This window comes from Opisthorchis viverrini (assembly GCF_000715545.1).
Source record: "Opisthorchis viverrini unplaced genomic scaffold opera_v5_33, whole genome shotgun sequence".
Classification (NCBI taxonomy): domain Eukaryota; kingdom Metazoa; phylum Platyhelminthes; class Trematoda; order Opisthorchiida; family Opisthorchiidae; genus Opisthorchis; species Opisthorchis viverrini.
In genome coordinates, this window is record NW_008751689.1 from 1,695,886 (window position 1) to 1,712,735 (window position 16,850).

At 44.3% G+C, this 16,850-nt stretch overlaps 2 protein-coding genes across 2 annotated transcripts in view; both read right to left on the reverse strand.

Moving 5' to 3' along the window:
* Positions 1-1,497: 1,497 nt before the first annotated feature.
* On the reverse strand, positions 1,498-7,715 carry T265_02636 (hypothetical protein; the record flags this gene model as incomplete). The annotated part of the gene is made up of 4 exons (XM_009166934.1): positions 1,498-1,641; positions 1,662-1,745; positions 6,966-7,008; positions 7,615-7,715. The coding sequence occupies 4 exons, from the start codon at positions 7,713-7,715 to the stop codon at positions 1,498-1,500; spliced, it is 372 nt and encodes a 123-aa protein (XP_009165198.1).
* Positions 7,716-7,995: 280 nt separating this feature from the next.
* Positions 7,996-16,850, reverse strand: part of T265_02637 (hypothetical protein) — a gene marked incomplete at both ends in the record, with an annotated part of 54,582 nt that continues 45,727 nt past the window's right edge. Inside the window, 8 exons of the mRNA XM_009166935.1 lie at positions 7,996-8,463; positions 11,530-11,733; positions 11,831-12,085; positions 12,126-12,191; positions 12,221-12,563; positions 12,838-13,068; positions 13,161-13,284; positions 15,747-16,005. Coding sequence (XP_009165199.1) covers positions 8,330-8,463; positions 11,530-11,733; positions 11,831-12,085; positions 12,126-12,191; positions 12,221-12,563; positions 12,838-13,068; positions 13,161-13,284; positions 15,747-16,005 — 1,616 coding nt within the window. The remainder of the gene's footprint in view (positions 8,464-11,529; positions 11,734-11,830; positions 12,086-12,125; positions 12,192-12,220; positions 12,564-12,837; positions 13,069-13,160; positions 13,285-15,746; positions 16,006-16,850) is intronic.

A 16,850-nucleotide genomic window follows, 5' to 3' on the forward strand; every position in this document is an offset into this window, starting at 1 on the left:
CCTGTACTTTGCTGGCTTAATCTCACTGACAAATGATTTGAAACGACAAGCAGCCTTATTGCCACTGAAACCGCTCTTCATATACAGCATCAGTATGTGTATTGGATCAACTACCACCAAGTAAAACCGCTTTGTCTCGGTTACCCTATGCAGTCGCTGCAGCCTCTCCCTTCCCCGGTCTCATCAGTTTCAACTGCGGAGATTGTATCAACCGTGTCCACAGGCCCAGAGGTTTAACCAGTAGTCAAGACAACACACTGGAAAAAGTTGCTCCAATTTCCCGAAAATTCTCAAGCCCGCAAGAGGCGTGAACCAGGCAGCATTCACTGTCGCTCAAATGAGATCCAGTGGCCTCTCCCATAACGGACTTTTGGCCTTATTTATGGACGTGGGATAATGGGAGCGAAATACCGCGACCCTTGTCTGTATTGAGGGCGTCTGTCATCGCTTTTGATAGGTCCAGGCCAACCACATTTGTTTCACTAAAGTTTTCTAGATGGGCGTGATATAATAAATCAATTTGGATCGATGGTACCCGTCAGTACATTGTTGGGGCCAGATAGCAAAAAATGTACGGGAACCAAAAGGACAAATAAAAATTTCCACCCCGAAACAAAAATCCATGAGAAGAACAGGGACAAGATCAACATCGCACTTACAGAACCAGGTAATTTCAAGGTTTTATTTCGAAACGCAGATGACAGCGCCCTTCATGGCAATAATCCACAAAAGTAAGTGATTCGAGGAAGCTGTGTACACTGGTACATAGCAACATTCAGAGACCGAGAAATTCGAGGGATAAATTGAGCCACGATTTCTTATATCATAACCGAAGGCGTTTGGGGCTCACATATGGGTTTAGTAAGGCAAGGAATGAAGGAAATCAGAAATTGCGACTGAGTACTCTAGCCAGACTTCAAAATGATCAAACTTTCACTGGCATTTCCGATAGCCGAGCCGTACTTTCATCTTTTGCTTTTTCGACCATGGATGAACATGTGTTACATGCAACAAAGCAGTCAGCGTGTGTCAAGGGACAAAGTTGAATCCACCAAAAGCTATTTTCTTCTGTACCAGCCTCAGATAAGCACGGCTAAACCAATCATGGAATAAACGTTCCCCTGGTTTAAAGAGCTGAATTCTAAGAAATACTTCAAGACAACGTTACAGTTTCTCAACAAAACGTAAACGGCACTGCAGAGCAAATCCTCAAGAGAAGTGCAAAATGGTATCACCAGAATGTATGACAAGAGGGGAAAGTGATTTTTGAAACAGGAAAAGCATGATAAAAAGGATAAGCAATGATCCGAAAAACCAAAGAGACAGAGGGGACTCCAGTGTAGTGTAATGGACGAGAGGTTAAAACTAGATCAATGGTTTGATAAGACATGTCGATGTGCTCAGCAACTAGGGCCGGTATGCATACACGCTGACTGATGACTCTGCCAACACGTTCCACAATAATAAATGATTAAATTATTCAGCTGTAACGCCCTTTCAGTACTTAGCTGCCATGCCACCCGAAAGAAGCACGAGGTCTGGGATATTGCCAGATTGCCCAAGCCTAGACAAGGAAAGCCGAGAGGCAGAGGTCGGGTTCGAACCACGGACCTTCCGGTCAGAAAATTTGTGCTCTAGCCACTAAACCATCTTGCCCCCACATAATGTATGGGAAGAAAACGAGAGCCACTCGCCAGTAAAAATTGAAATTGTCGAGGTCGGCCAATGTTGGTGTCCAAATTTACCTTTCAAAAAATAGAAAATAGGAGACGTAGCATTGCCTTCCAGAGGTTAGCACAGTAAGATGAGAAGCAGATATTGTCTGGTTGTGGCAAATGGGTAGGGTCACCAAACCCGAAATTCGGGTCAGGATATGCGATGAAGGATAAGCTATAATGAACCGAGATGGAGCTTTAGTCTACTCCGCTGATATTGCAATATAGGCTTTCAAAATCCCACGAAGGAGAAAAATGAGTTGTCCCTGAAGACTATTTTGCTTCGTGTATATTCAAAAAACCCGCATCCCATTTCAAAGACTTGGACAGTGTTACTCCTAGGACGACAGAATGAGCCGTCTAAGATCTGTCGTATGAGTAAGGTACCGGATCCACAGGGTCACAATGTTCTGTTGCTGCATGATGATCGTTCCGTAATCAATTAAATGGGTCAGCCGAACTGTAGATTCGGGCGCAGTCCAGGGGAGAGTAGCCGGAAAGAAACAAAAAAGCTTATGCTCACCAATTTCTATAGTGAACGTAATTGTTGATGTCCACGCAATGTGCTTGAAATGTCTCTAGGGATATGGTGAAAACTGGCGGGAATCGACCGCGCTCCAAGAATTCAACATCGACGTTGAAATATCGGCTAAATTATAATCTACTTTCAACATTTGAGTAGCTAAGCTAGAGAAACAAGTTTACGCAGCGCTGGCTGTTGAATGCAGTATTTTCTGTATTTTTTTTCTATTTTTTTCAGTATTTTCTGATTCCCGTTAGTGTTTTGTAAAAGTTTAGGTTACCACGACAAAACGCTGCGGAGATGTTTGGCTGTTAGCGGAATTTTTCGAATGACTATGACCCTCTGTCGAAGGCCTCGAGTTGCGGACATTCCCGTCATTCACCTGCATTCGTGCTTCGTCTGTTCATCGTATGTAGGAGACTCAAAATCTTTCGTGGTTCACACATCTGCTAGACAACGAGTTTCCGATTTTTCAAGTCATATTGCTGTTATTGTTAGTGGTATACAAGAATGCCGAGTTTTATGTGTACATCTTCATCCTTAATAGTAGCACCAGAGGAGAACAATACAAAGTTCTAATGATGAAATGTCCACATTATCAATCTGCAAGCAAATCTTGAAGAACTTTGGTCACGAAAAAGAAAGAGGAGTTTACCTGACCATGCAGAGAAATGCCAATATTTCTAGGAAGAGCACCAAGCGAGGGAAAATCTGTGGTGCCCCAGTTTTGTGGTTCCAGTCCCTTGTGAACTATGTTTATTATCCCAGTGGCATATGTTTATGACTGTATGTACGATCCGGCTTCAAAGATATCGATAGTGATTTCAAGTAATGGGAATCTTTATTGGCTCAAGAAATACTTCCATCGAGTGGTCATACGCCCATGAACTATTTCCACATCATCATCCATGCATATGTATATACCACACATAGGGTTTACTACAGAAAGTAAGAACTTCACAAGCACAATTCCTCATTGGAAAAATGAGACCGCCTTTGCAAGCTGCAACTGACGATAATTCAGGATATTCACTTCCAATTTCAAGTATGTGGTGACCTGAAGACCTCACTTACATGAACAAACTGCTGCCAGTAAGAACTCACCCAAATACTGTCACCCCATCGGAAAAATCATAGTACCAGGGAGTGTTTATCCCTGTCCTCTGATGATCAACAAGGTTTGCTCACTTTGTTGTGAGTCTGAAAACGGGTCAACTGAAGCCTGTGGATGAAAAGTGCTCGTAAGTGATGGTTGGATCCCGTGAACATCAGTCATTTTATTTAACCAATTAGGCCTGGTAGCCATTGGCAGCGTCTCGAAGACCAGCCAGGATTGGATTCCGCTTACCACAGCCAACAGTAGCTAGAGAATGAACAGATAGGAACCTTGGAGAAGGACTAAATTACGGACGTACTCGATCAGTCTGTTTACGTTTAGTCGAAATCCTGCTTCTTCGATTACTAAATACCAAACTAAGAGGCCTTTAGCTGGACTGGCCTTAGTCATTGAAGCTAGTACAATACATCAGTTGGCTTCTCTTGAAATGCTGATCAATACCATGTCATTGTTATAAAAATACACGAGCTGAACGCTTTGTCTACCCTGATCCAAAGGGACCATTTGGGCATTGTCTGCTTTCCCGATAGAAGTTGAAGTTTGGGTATTGATTTGTACGTTCGTTTACTAGTTAGGTACTATGATATACAGGAGCGTTCAATAGCCTTTGGATTGTTCACTAAGCTAGGCAATATAATTGCAGAAGTTTCATCACCGATCGAAGTGACTCCAACTTCGTTGCTGGGGGACGGAACGTGGAGGGGTAGTTCGTCCATGCTTCGTTCCCATAAAGCGCATTGACAGTGGCGGTGAAACGTTTGTAACTTACCTAGCTCAGTAAATAATCCAACGACCATAAATGGTCAATAAGCTCCTACTATTTTCCTTAGAGTCCAAATGTTTTCAAGGTCTCATCCAAGGATTTCCCCTTTTACAGCATTCACAAATAAACGAGACAAAATCGATGAAGGAAGTGTGCAAAGGCATTACGTCTTTTGATATAAATGAACTTGCCCTGCTTGTGCGCCGTCTTTTCGATGCGGGCGGTTACTGTGTGGCGGCTTAGGAACACTAGTTCAAAAGTCGGCGGAATAGGCAACTCCAACGGGAACTACACTCTTCTTTGAATGGGTAAAGGGTGGTGGAGCTTTTGCGGGATTCCCGCCGCTCTCACCTGATGGCTGTGACTGAAAACCAACTTGTTTTCAGCAGATACGCCACCTTTCGCTTTCAGTGAGCCTGTGAAAGACAGGATCAGGAGGCACTGGATGTCACAAATACCCGGGCAATGTCGCGATGAACTTTGCAGTGTTTGCTCACGATTTTGAAGATTAGAACAAGAGGCCATAGAATGAGGCCTTATTCTCCACCTCGTACGGAACAAATAAATTCTGTCAGGGAAATTATCCGGGATTCTCGATTTCCTTACTGTAAGCTGGATATAGCCTGTCCAGATTCAGTACGTCTTCCCAATTTGACAGTGATATTTCACGTATTATCAGTCTTTCTGATGGACGACTAGTTTTCAAAATTCATTCAACAGTACACATTGTTACCAGAAGCTGATATGTAGAATGCTAAGTGAGGGAAATTGGTCCATATTTCCAGATGGCATTCTTGTAACAGGATTGCTGCGCCGACCTATTCCATGATGGTTCATTGAAAACTATCCCCCTCTGGATGGTTGATCGAAATAGGTCGAGACTATTTTCAGTGACTAACGTATTCCACACCTCTTTCACGTCTTTCNCTAGTTAGAGTCGGAGGATCTGTGAGCACCTCTGCAACAATCGTGTCGATTCTCTCATCATCAATGGAGGTCACTTACCTAAGCAATATCCGGTGGTCGTTTGATCTTATCTGGTAGGTCACGCAGTGAATAAAGTCAATTTCACGTGTTTTCATCATTTATCCATACGTACGACGGTGAAGCACCAGTGTTAACACTGATGTTGCTGTTGCTGATGATGACTCATTTGTCCACAGCGTTGGACGACTACTATTGGACTCTGGTAGTTCTCCGGGATTAATAAACTGACGCCTCCCGACTATATGCCAAGTACTGAGAGAAGACAGACTGTCGTATGTGTATGCACTTAGCGTAGACAAAATTTAGCTGCACACTCAAGGAACAATACTAAAATTGCGGTTCCCTGCTGCTGGTTGATATTTCGACGACCGATTGGTTGATCAATGTTCGGTGGTCGTTAAGTTACACGGAGTTTATGGTTGATTCACGGCCTGTTGGATAAAACGATCCAGGAATAAGTGCTATTGGAGTCAAATTCACCAAAGCAAGACCACATTGGACAATCCGTCGATGCCCACGGTCAACTGTTGGGAGACCGGAGTGAGTGGATTTGAGGCCAACCTCATCTAACCCGTCTTTCTTCGAGATAAGGAAACGTCGCCGCTCACATAAATATTAAAATTCTGGAGGTCTAAACGAAGCTTCTTAATTCCTTCCACATCCCTACCGCAAGCACTGCAAATTTACTACAAACACCGTCTTGTAGCGTACGGCTGATCGTAGTATGTTTGGTCCTCTGAATGCACACGTCATGCAAGCTCCACGGCAGCACAGAATGACGGTCCTAGTATGGGTTAAGGCAGTCGTACTAGAGATTCAACTAGTGCAGTTGTGTCCAACCGCAATGGGGTGATCACGGCACAATTGTTGGGAACCGGTTCCTTGGCCAGGAAATATGGGCAAAACAGAACCGATTCACAACTCTTTGTTATTCGACTGTGCAACATGGGTAGAACGCGACCGGATACCCAAGAAATGATCATCCAATACCGGTTACATACCGGGCATTTCATGTCAGAGCGTAGATAAGTAACCATGAAATAACAAAAAATGGCTAATTTGTGAACAGCTTGTGGTAATTCACCCATGGTAGTTTATACAGCCGCGAACAAAACCCCACATCAACGGTATGTTGTGTGCAGATTGCGGTTAAAAACCCGCAAAACGCGGACAGAGTTTGCTTAATTAACCAAGAATTACCTACAAAATGATTACCATGTGATGCCCTGTTTGTGGTAGGTAGACTAACTAGCCAGTACAGTTGAACATTCGCGAAATCCTCATCATATGCTTACCCAAGTCACACAAACTCTACTCACTCTGGCTAGGCCACAGTAAATAATGTACCGGAAAGCGCTCAAATAGGTAACCTAGGTAAACGCAAGTAAACAAGACTACGGAACTATTCAACCGAATAGGCTGAGGAAGAGGTCACATCGAGGATAATAACAGTTGATTTATCGGCCGGTCAGTGCAACAGAGGTAAACATTAGACGTTCAGCTGTGGTTATCAACTCGAACAGTAACAACGTGGTATGAGTGGCATCATTGCCTTCCCACTGCTGATGATAAGTATATCACCAGATACGCACTGTCAGTGTGATCCAATTTAAGCTACACAACACTTTTCATTTGGTTTAGTTGGAAACCAATCAATGATGACGTCCTTCCTGAACAAGTGAAATAGTTAATTACCCTAGCGATGATAGTCTCTACTCGTCGTCACGATCTCGGTGTACCAGTTACGCTTACCTTCATACGAACGAACTAACGCCTAATGTTGAAAATGAAACAGTTCGCCATGACATTTCTTCGTGACCTTTTACTGTGAATTTTGTAATATGCACGTTATGGAAGCACCAGGGGACAGTGATTCTCCGAAGGCACGTGTTCACGACAATTTCTGTGGATGGAAAACAGAAACAAAGCTCATGGGCCAAAGCTCAGTAAGCAAGGTTGCACATCACCAATACTTACATATGAATCAATCAAACTGACAGACACCGTATACTACACTGGCCTCCTTTTTGAAAAACACCGTCCCCGGTGTAGCATGGCCTACGTGAACCGGCCGGTGCTAGTGGTGTGGTGCGTGAGGCTGATCAGCGTGTGCTGAGGTTGCTGTATCTGGGGCTGCGTCTAACGTGTGTGAGTGAGCAACTTGCTACCTCTGAGACCTGTATGCACATATGTAGAGCCAGGATCTTTGTGGTAGGTCTACTCTGTGTGTGGTAACCATCCTGGCGTGGTCGCCAGTTATATAATATTCACGCTATGGAAGCACCAGGGGACAGTGATTTTCCGATATTTACACATGAATCAATCAAAATGACAGACACCGTATACTACAATTTATGTACCACCAGAAGATAGAACGAAGAACGCAGCGATGGTTTCAGCACGCACTTCAGGATGGCTGAAGTTAACATGGAAGTGCCGTATAGTTAGTCACCTAGTTGAGAGGGACGTGTCGATGTCAGTTGTATAAACCATTTTAGAGTCTATCTACCTAACATATTCGTTAGAAGAACATTGCTCAATGCCTGTGAACACGAAGGCAATAAGGTGAAGCACCGAACGATGATGTCCACGCACTAAAGTGATGCACATTCAACAAAGCGAGCTGTCTGGTATCCACTCCATGTCGGAGAAGATTAGGTGCGAGAGCACCTGGCCACCATACTCTTTGGATGGTGGTAGCATAAGAAGTGCTGTTTGTTCCTGTCTGGAATGCGAACACAAGGATGGCGTAAACTCCAATACAGCATGCTCTATGGATGGAAAACTGTTTACTGAATACTTTGGAGCATTCGGACGGGATAATACTCAATATTACGCCTACGGACGATAGAGTATCCACTTCATCAGACCACAATGGCGAATAATAAACGTCGGGAGTGTAATGTAATGCTATTAGCCTCTAATCAAGAGCATATATGTTGACGTCAAAGTGGTGAAACATGATACCTTACAACAGAGTTCAGGAAGAAACATGTCTCGAGAGCAGACAGTTCTAATCCAACTAGATCACAAAATGGCGACAGATGACTTGGTCCATTATGACGGACGTTCACAAGTGACAAAAAACAGGATGCATGAAGACAAGGGATGATCTAAAACATGTGTGAAGGAAAAAGGACGATATCAGCGTCAACAGAATTTGGTTAGTGATGTGCATAGGCGCATCGAGAGGTCATGGGGAACTGTCAAATATCACGCAACGATTATTGGAGTTTGGAATAAATCGAAGGACGGAACTTGTAGTGAATAAACTTCAAAATGATGATGGGTATACAACTGATCCCGGTGATTGCCAGAACCCTCCAAAAGAATCCAAAGGTACGTAGAAAATTTGGATCTAAAACAAGAGAGCACGCGAATACATCAAATTAGTCAGTTTGAACAATGTTAGTTTTGTTGCCGAAAAAAATGATCTCCTGTGGAACGTAAACCCCAAGTTGGCATACCCTAGATACTACGAGGTTGTCGGTACCAAGGGTATTGGTGAACTAGATCATTTTTCACGCTTGAGATTGGTACTCTGCAAATCCAACGGGAAGCAGAGACTGTCAAAGGTTAGTGTTGCAACCTGCGAAACAACCATAACTCGAGTGATTATGTTCCTGTTCACGTGGTGAATTTTGTGGTCGTTCTGTGTAAGGTGAATCCACTGACTGACAGCGACAGTGGGTAACCTTAGAACGCGCACACATGCAAAATATAGGCTCTGTTGAGAAAACCGCGTATCCAGTACCGTTTGGCCTGGACAGCTTTCCAAAGTGGGCAGATGTCCAGAGTTGTGATAAAAAGATAAAAAAAAAAGATAAAGCGTTCAGCTGTAGCACCCTTCCGGTGCCTAGCTGCCATGCCACCCGAAGGGAGCACGAGGGCTGGGATACTGCCAGGTTGCCCAAGCCTAGACAGGGGAAGTCGAGTGGCGGAGGTCGGATTCGAACCGCGGACCTTCAGGTTAGTAATCCGCGCTCTAACCACTTCGGCCATCTCGCCGAATCAAATTATCCATTTGTTGCTGCCGTTGTATTTGAGCGACATGGAGATACCTATTAGGCCGAACATATTATAGAGCAACACCGACTGTGGTTAACTCATACACTTCCAAAGGGATGTTAGATTTTTTACAATCAAATTGTGCTAATTCGGGCACTCCTCAAAACGCCCACTGATATAGCAGCAGAGTAGGATGTTCCTGAGGAATGTACGGTTTAGTGGGGGGAGGAACACTTGATAAGCAGCAACACGAAACGATGCCACCGAGGTTCAAAATAATAAACAGCTCTGTCATCGAGCACACAAAGCGCGACTGAGTTAAGCATTCAATGAGCGTTTGCCGTGGTATTCCGGACTGAAATTATTACGATCCCACTGGAATGCACAAATTGGGCGTAGCAACCGCAGAGTTTACCTATTTGTCACGAATCACCACTATGGGAGGCGAATTTCCCAAAAAAGATCACCAACAGAACTGATCTGTTCTTCCAATTCCTCCTGCCTACTGGAATTTAGGACAGTTTGACAAAGCTTAAACGAGCAACGCATTATGGTGCATAAGCAAATGCACTGAAAATTCAGCAATTGTGCCTTATCATCGTCATCGCAGTCGACAGCAATCCATCGGGAGTAAATACTGGTGCGCTATCGTCGCGCAAGCATGAGGGAAGAGTGGAAAAGAGGGGAAAATTGACGGAAAAAGCCCTATATCACTGAGAAAGCGAGTATCCTCAAGTTCAACTTAAAGAAGGGGAAACTGTCCTAAAAACTTCTTGTAGAGTCCGATTAGCGTTCCAAAGTTAATCAAAATCATCATGCACCAGCGGTAAGTGCGACATGGCTACTTGCTTGTGTTAGCTTTTCCACTTTATGAGCAGGATTCGCAGCATAAGATTTGCTAATCAGCTTTAGTCAGCCGTGAAACGAGGTCTCATGGCTGAACGGAATTCCGCAGTCCGAAAGCTTTCAGCAGAAATTGTTACCTGCGAGCAATCGGACGAGCTAGCAGGATGAAGCGAAAGGGGTTCCATCCCTGCTGCTACGGGACAACATACCCATAGTAAATGTACACAAATCGGTAAAGCGATAGAAACAAACAAATACGTCCTCACATCGTCACAATCGAAACCCGAAGCATCATTGATCCAGTGGTTAGAAACTAGTGCCAATAGGACACTAATGGGTGAGCTGTTGAAAAAAAGTGACAAATGCCGGTAGGGGAGGAGCTATTTCCAAGAACGACTTAACAGAGATCGCTTTTCCTGTATATTTCGTTATATAGCGACTTTGATGTTAATAAAACAGTTGGATGAAATCCGCGTACCAAAATCATCCTGAACTTTGTGGACAGATTATTACAAAATTCACATGAGGCCAGTATGAAAAGAGATGGTCGGCCTTTGACAGGTACCATGGAAAGCTGGGGCATACTGACGGAGAGCTTTGTGAGCCAAAACACTCGAGTTCCGAATTGTGCGGAGAACAACTTTACCGTAAATCGGTTGCTTGAATCGTAACTAGAAGTCACAGGGAGCCGAGACCTGATAGGGAGTAAACAATTGATAAGGTCAGGTGGGCCACGTGCCCACCTGCCCACGTGTTCATTCTAAGCAGATCAACACAAGATACTTGCCAAGCTAACCAACAAAATGGGGCGATACTGTTACAATTTGTCAAATCGATGAGGCGGTAGCGGTACTCAGTATTCGCAGGGTGGAATTGAATTTTCGAAAGCTATGGCGTGTCCCTGATGGACTAAAGCAATCGGGCGCCAGAGTGCTAGTCTAGAATTTTGAGCCCCATTTAGGCATCCCGGGGTTTCAGCGATGCTGGGAAATTATTCCACAAGACGTTTCCGCCAGAGGTATGATTGCTTCAGTGGACAATGAAATTTGGTGAGGTACAAAAATATGAACGTAGATCGGGATGGTTTTTGGTTTGATCATATACGCAACAAAATGCAACAGCTTGGCGTACAAGTTTTATTCCACTCGCAAAGGTTTTGCAGCAAAGAGCACTGTGCGGCTAAAGGGCCCCAGCAAGAGCTCCAGATTTCCAGAAGTAGTTGATGAAACTCGTAAATTCATCGCGCCTAGGAAAAAAAAACTACCGAATCTGAACGAATGGCTCAAATAAAAGGCGTGAGAGAGAGCACACCGACGTTCCGGGGATACCACTACCAATCGTTTAGGCTGAAAAATATTTCTTACGAGCCAAAACTAGTAGTAACAAAGGAAAAGACAAACAGATTATGCGAATCAAAAACCGATAGCACTTTTTCAAAACTAAAAGAAATCAAGGTCAGCTGTTGATGAAGCTGTCTGTCGTACGAACAAAATAAGTCTACATGCATTTTGGGTGTTTAGGAAATGAAAGTACGTCTACAGAGCGTAGATCATGCAGGTACCTAACTCACCGAATTGTTCCCGCATCACAACCAAGGTCAGCGCGTAGATGGCCAAACTGATAATTTCCGCCAGTACCATCAACAGGTGCCACGTCCGGATCGTAATTGCGACCATAAGGAGTTCGGTCAGCAGGAGGGAGGTGAAGGTGATGGCAACCACATGGATGAACTCATCTTCAAATAGTAACAGCGCACCGTACATGATGACACCACCTGAGGGCAGACCACAGCAAGACAGGAGGTTGGAGAAAATCAGACAGTAACCAAACTAATGCATATAGAAGCGAGCCCAAAACACTGAGAAACTGACCTTGATATACGCTAATGAGTAGCCAGACAAAGAACGACTTGAATGTGATCTCGCGACCCTTTTGTAGTGTTTTATATAGCTCGGGATAAGTGAGTGCAATACGGTCGGGAACATCCTTGTCTAGTACCAGTGAGAACACAGGAAACATTGTGAACACGGTGGCGTAGCCGACCAACAGGAAACCAGGAAAGAGGGAGACGGAGACAAAGGAGAAGACGGCGGAGAAGACGGCCTGCATGACGGTGATGATACAGCCTACAAAAAAACGGACACACGATCGACGGATTAGACTTACATGAAGAATGAGTGTTGCCATCATAACTGGTCAAGCAACTAACCTTTAAGGCGAGCGTAAGATCACCTGAATTAAAGAAGTTTAGAAGCACGTACCCCGATGAATGACGAACAGAGCAAGGGCTGAAGTGCTTTTGTAGCAGTTTCTCCCATGAACCAGGAGCAAACGAGCCGTGTGACGGAACTGAGTGAGACTGAAATCTGAAGCAAGGCTAGCTTGTCTGCCTTCTTTGCCCTCTAGACCAAGACCCACGTCCGCCGCCTGAATCATACCCACGTCATTCCCCCCATCACCAATCGCAGCTACACGGGAGCGTGTGTGCATACGAAGAAGTCGAACAATTTGGGTTTTCTGCGTAGGCGAACACCGACAAACAACCACGGCAGGTGACTGGCGAGCGAGTTCAATGAATTCGTGTTCGTAGTATCGTAGACAAGTCTAAAGAAGATAATGGTTGTAACAACGTATAAGCTGCTTTGACAGTCCAAGAAGCATTTTAACAAGTTCTAATCCAGATTTTGTTTTTATAGTTTTGTATAGGACAGATATGGAGAATATCAAATATCAGTAAATGAAGATGAATGGTGGATATTATCAATTCCGTGATACGGCATGCTGAGGAGATCTTAGCTCTATTCCAACCGAAGACATTTCCGTTTTTTTATTAATACTACAGCGGAATCCAGGGATTCACGACCCGATCAACACTCACTTCCATTGCAATGCCTGTTATTAGCAAAGCATGGTCACAGCGTTTTCGGAATGAATTGAGTTCGAAATGGGCATCCATTCTGCCTGTAACATTCTGGAACACATAGACAGGCATGTTACGAGCCACTAGACGAGAAGATTTAGCAATACACTCCGCAGTTTCCAGTTTGTCCCCGGTTAACATCCATACACGGATTCCAGCATTGCGCAAAGCCTCCAGAGTAGGACGCACCTGGAAGGAAGATAAGAAGCGATAGATAAAGGACACCAGGCAATCCATGTATATCCACCGGCAGAGGCGAGTCGAAAACAGTGAAAACTTACACCTTCCTGTAGTTTATCCTCCACGCCGGTGAGGCATAGCACCTCTAATTCTGTCTCCAGCGTTGCTACGACAGCTTGCATTTTGTCTACACGTTCTGTCACTGACATCTTTGCAGTATGATATCTAAAAGCAAGATGGACGTACATGAGTGACAAGATATAACCGTGCAGAGAATTGGCAATGTTGCAAAATATGGGCAGCTAAGTTGCGATGTCTGAATGTTTTTTTCGCCGCCTTCAGCGAATTACATGGGGAAACCAGACCGCGACATCAAGGTTCTCCGAAAAGTGAGCACTGCTGGATTCGAGTGTAATGTGATGGAAAAATAGCTCTGCTGGCCAGGTCACTTGAGACGAACGGCAGGGACCCATCTAGAAACAAATTGTCCACGGTCACTTGAAGAATGGAGTTCCAGATCTGAAGCATTCGAAATTTAGCCACTGGAATAGCCTTCAGGGAAGTTTGGAAAGCTGCAACTTCCACCTTAGATCATGAGAAGACTTCGTTTTCAACAGAAATTTGGAGAAAGGTTAACTGTGCGAATGTGAGAAACGTCGAGACATGGAACGCGCATCTGAATAAAACTCAAAGTGGAATCCACATAAGCGTGTACTTTTGCAACGTCATCAGAAGGTAGGTTCACCATTGTTTCCTGAGCCAGCTTGTCTTCAATTAGGTAGCACAAAGCCGAAGTTCCATGACGAACGAGATCATGACAACCGATAAATACTTTCATTAACTAATGAAGACGATGAGTTCATTTGAGCTGTGCCATGGACGTCGGCAAGCGGAATTCCACTCCGCATTCGTTAACTTAAGCCTGTATCGTGTAAAAATATTAGTAGCTCGATTACGTTTGGTGGTAGACGAGGTGGCAGTTGGGTATGTCAGCTGGTTTGCAAACAGTTCAGCACCAGATGTGCAGTTACGTGGGGGCCCCACAACTTTTCTGTTACTAACCGCTCATTCGGCGTTCGTAGGTAAAAGGCTAATTGAACGCGGTCACCCTACAAAAAAAAGCACCATAGGAGCGCACGAACGCCTGCAACTTTGTATAGAAAGCTACATCAAAAGCGAATGTATTCGTCCGGCTAAAGCTCTTGGATTCTGTAGTCGGCTGCTATGTACTGATTTGAACGGAGTGCACTCTGGGAAATTTTCCAGTCAGGGTACATTACGAGGGCGAGTAACAAGATCACACCGTCCGACCGAGGGCCAAGCAGTGTAGCTTACCCGAATCACTAATTACCACATAAGTTGGAGTAGGAAACTGAGCATCTCCACGATTGGTGAGAGGATCGCACACTAACACATCGTTGAACACCACACCTTGTACAATGGTGCGGCACATCGAAGCTGGTCATATTACGTATTTGGACTGCGAACAATTTCGAGAGTTCTGTAGTGCGGGTATTTCCGTCTGAAGCAGAATCACTAGCAAAGGGCAGGGATCGAGAATTTCTCGCTTGATCGGAGTACCTAAAAGTGAATTACGACATGTTTAACTTTTTTGGCAATTCAGATGGATGCACAACAATGCGTGCGTGTCATTTGAAGAGATAACCCCGTTTTCGGCAAGTACCACGCAGTCTTGGATGGTTTTGGGGTCGGTCACGTCGCATATCGGATGTTTTTATTTACTTTTTCGAGTATCTAATGTGTGGCTAATGAAGCCGACGTAAATACGCTCTGTTTTATTTGCATTAAGGCAATCGGAATCGCAAAACGTATAAACACGGATAGCCACCAACACTTCTAGCTGATCGTTTGAACCACTCATGTCAGTCAAGTTTCTACTGGAGTTCAGTAATTGAAGAGTGCAACGTCTAGATCACTCAAGGAAAGAAACTAACACCGCATCCGAAGAAGCTAAATCCGATGCATAGAAAGAAACGAAGTGTTCATGCCGTGTCAAGTCAATAGGAGCGTTACACACCCCCAAGGTGAATTTTTAGCATACGAATTTACAGCGGTATCACATCAGTCATAAAATACTGTTTAAAAAACGTCTGCTCATTGAACGCCTTAAAAAGTAGACGAGATGCAAGGTTATTATACAGGGTGACAGTGACAACTAGAAGAAAAGAGCACGCGATGATCTTAGCCTCAGAGAGAGAGAGAGGGTGTGTGTTGTGAAAAGCGTTGCAAAGAATCTACTGGATGAAGATGGAACAAGTATTAAGATGCTTGCTGAGGAATCCGGTCAACAAAATCCTTGAGATTCCACTGAATCTAGATCTGACAAACAGTCTCAAGAAGAGGACAGGAGAACAGAAAGCGCTCTGTTCATGGTTCATGGTCACTGAGTGGCTTATTGCACAGGTGCGGAAAAATATAACATCCTGGCGCTTAGAGTGTTTATCTAACTAGTTAACAGCTTCGCTCGGAACAGTCAGCAGCTGCACATTTGTTCCAAGGTGTTGGTTTGGGCGGGTCACTATGTCATTAATGTGCTTAAACTGGATGAGAAGATGGGGGGTAAGCATGTCCCTTTCCCTTGGAAAGGAGAAAAGCTGTAGACCAACACTGATGAACTGTGCACGGTCAGACATGTGTGTGAAATGATCAAAATTGATAACACCTACCTCGCGGCAAAGTCATCATACTGTTCATTAGTGAGTGATCGCGATGCTACCACAAGCGTCCGAAGTCCTTCACGGGCTAAATTGCCTGCCTCATCTTCAAGCCAGTCGGTATATGAAACCAGTGTGCTCATCACAGTGTCTGCGCCTTTCACATAGAATGTAATCTTATTGGTTGCACGATCACGCACAATGATGCCCATCCGTTTGGAGTCCGATGAGAAGGGGAAGAGGTTCAAAATGTCGTAGGTCAAAAGCAAACCTGATCGAGAAAGCGGGAAGGTGAGAGGCAATCAGTAATAGAAACAGTGCTTCATAGTGAAATCATATCCTAGTGTCTAAAAACAACGGGTCACAATAAACGGATGATACAGTGGTAGGACGCGACGAAAAACCTAGGCTGACATTTAACGCAGCGTCATTCAGTCCAAAGTGCTCCTTTCCACATACAGACATTTTAGAAATGTAAAATACTGGCAGCTTTTTCATACCCTTATACAAGTGCATAAGTAGGTGAACTTGAATGGAACCTAAACGACCTAACTGATGTCCTCTGTCAAATAGTACACGGTCAGCAATGCGGTCCGTGCGATCTAAAAGTGACAATTGTACAGTCAAGTAGAGACCAACAAAATGTTGCATTTAAATCGACCATGGCGACGGAATAATAAACTCGATGCCTTCAATCCGCTTTACCCACTTCATTGAAAACGGGTATGGTGACGAACACTAAACACCTAACATCGCACCGGGTCTCATAAACGAGGGATTCAGCTGGATTCCAAGCGAGTCTTGAGCAAAACCAAATTGGTTTGCAAATGAATGTATTTCGGCAAACTGGTGGATAATTTCAAGAGGGATAGCGGGGCAACGTTTCGCTCTTGATACAAAATTTTCATTAGGCTCCACAAGTGGGTGGGTTATCGGGTTGGCCTAGTCTTGAAGCGGACGGAGAACCAATGGGCAAAATCTCTTCTGACTAGATCAGTATTGAATGCCTTCTAAAAGGTCTTGTCGGTTAGTGCGGGTGCCTCAATCTTACGGTCGATGGGCTGGAAAAATTAGAGACCATTTTGCTCAGGTTCGGGTCTTTGATCTTCTCGTCCA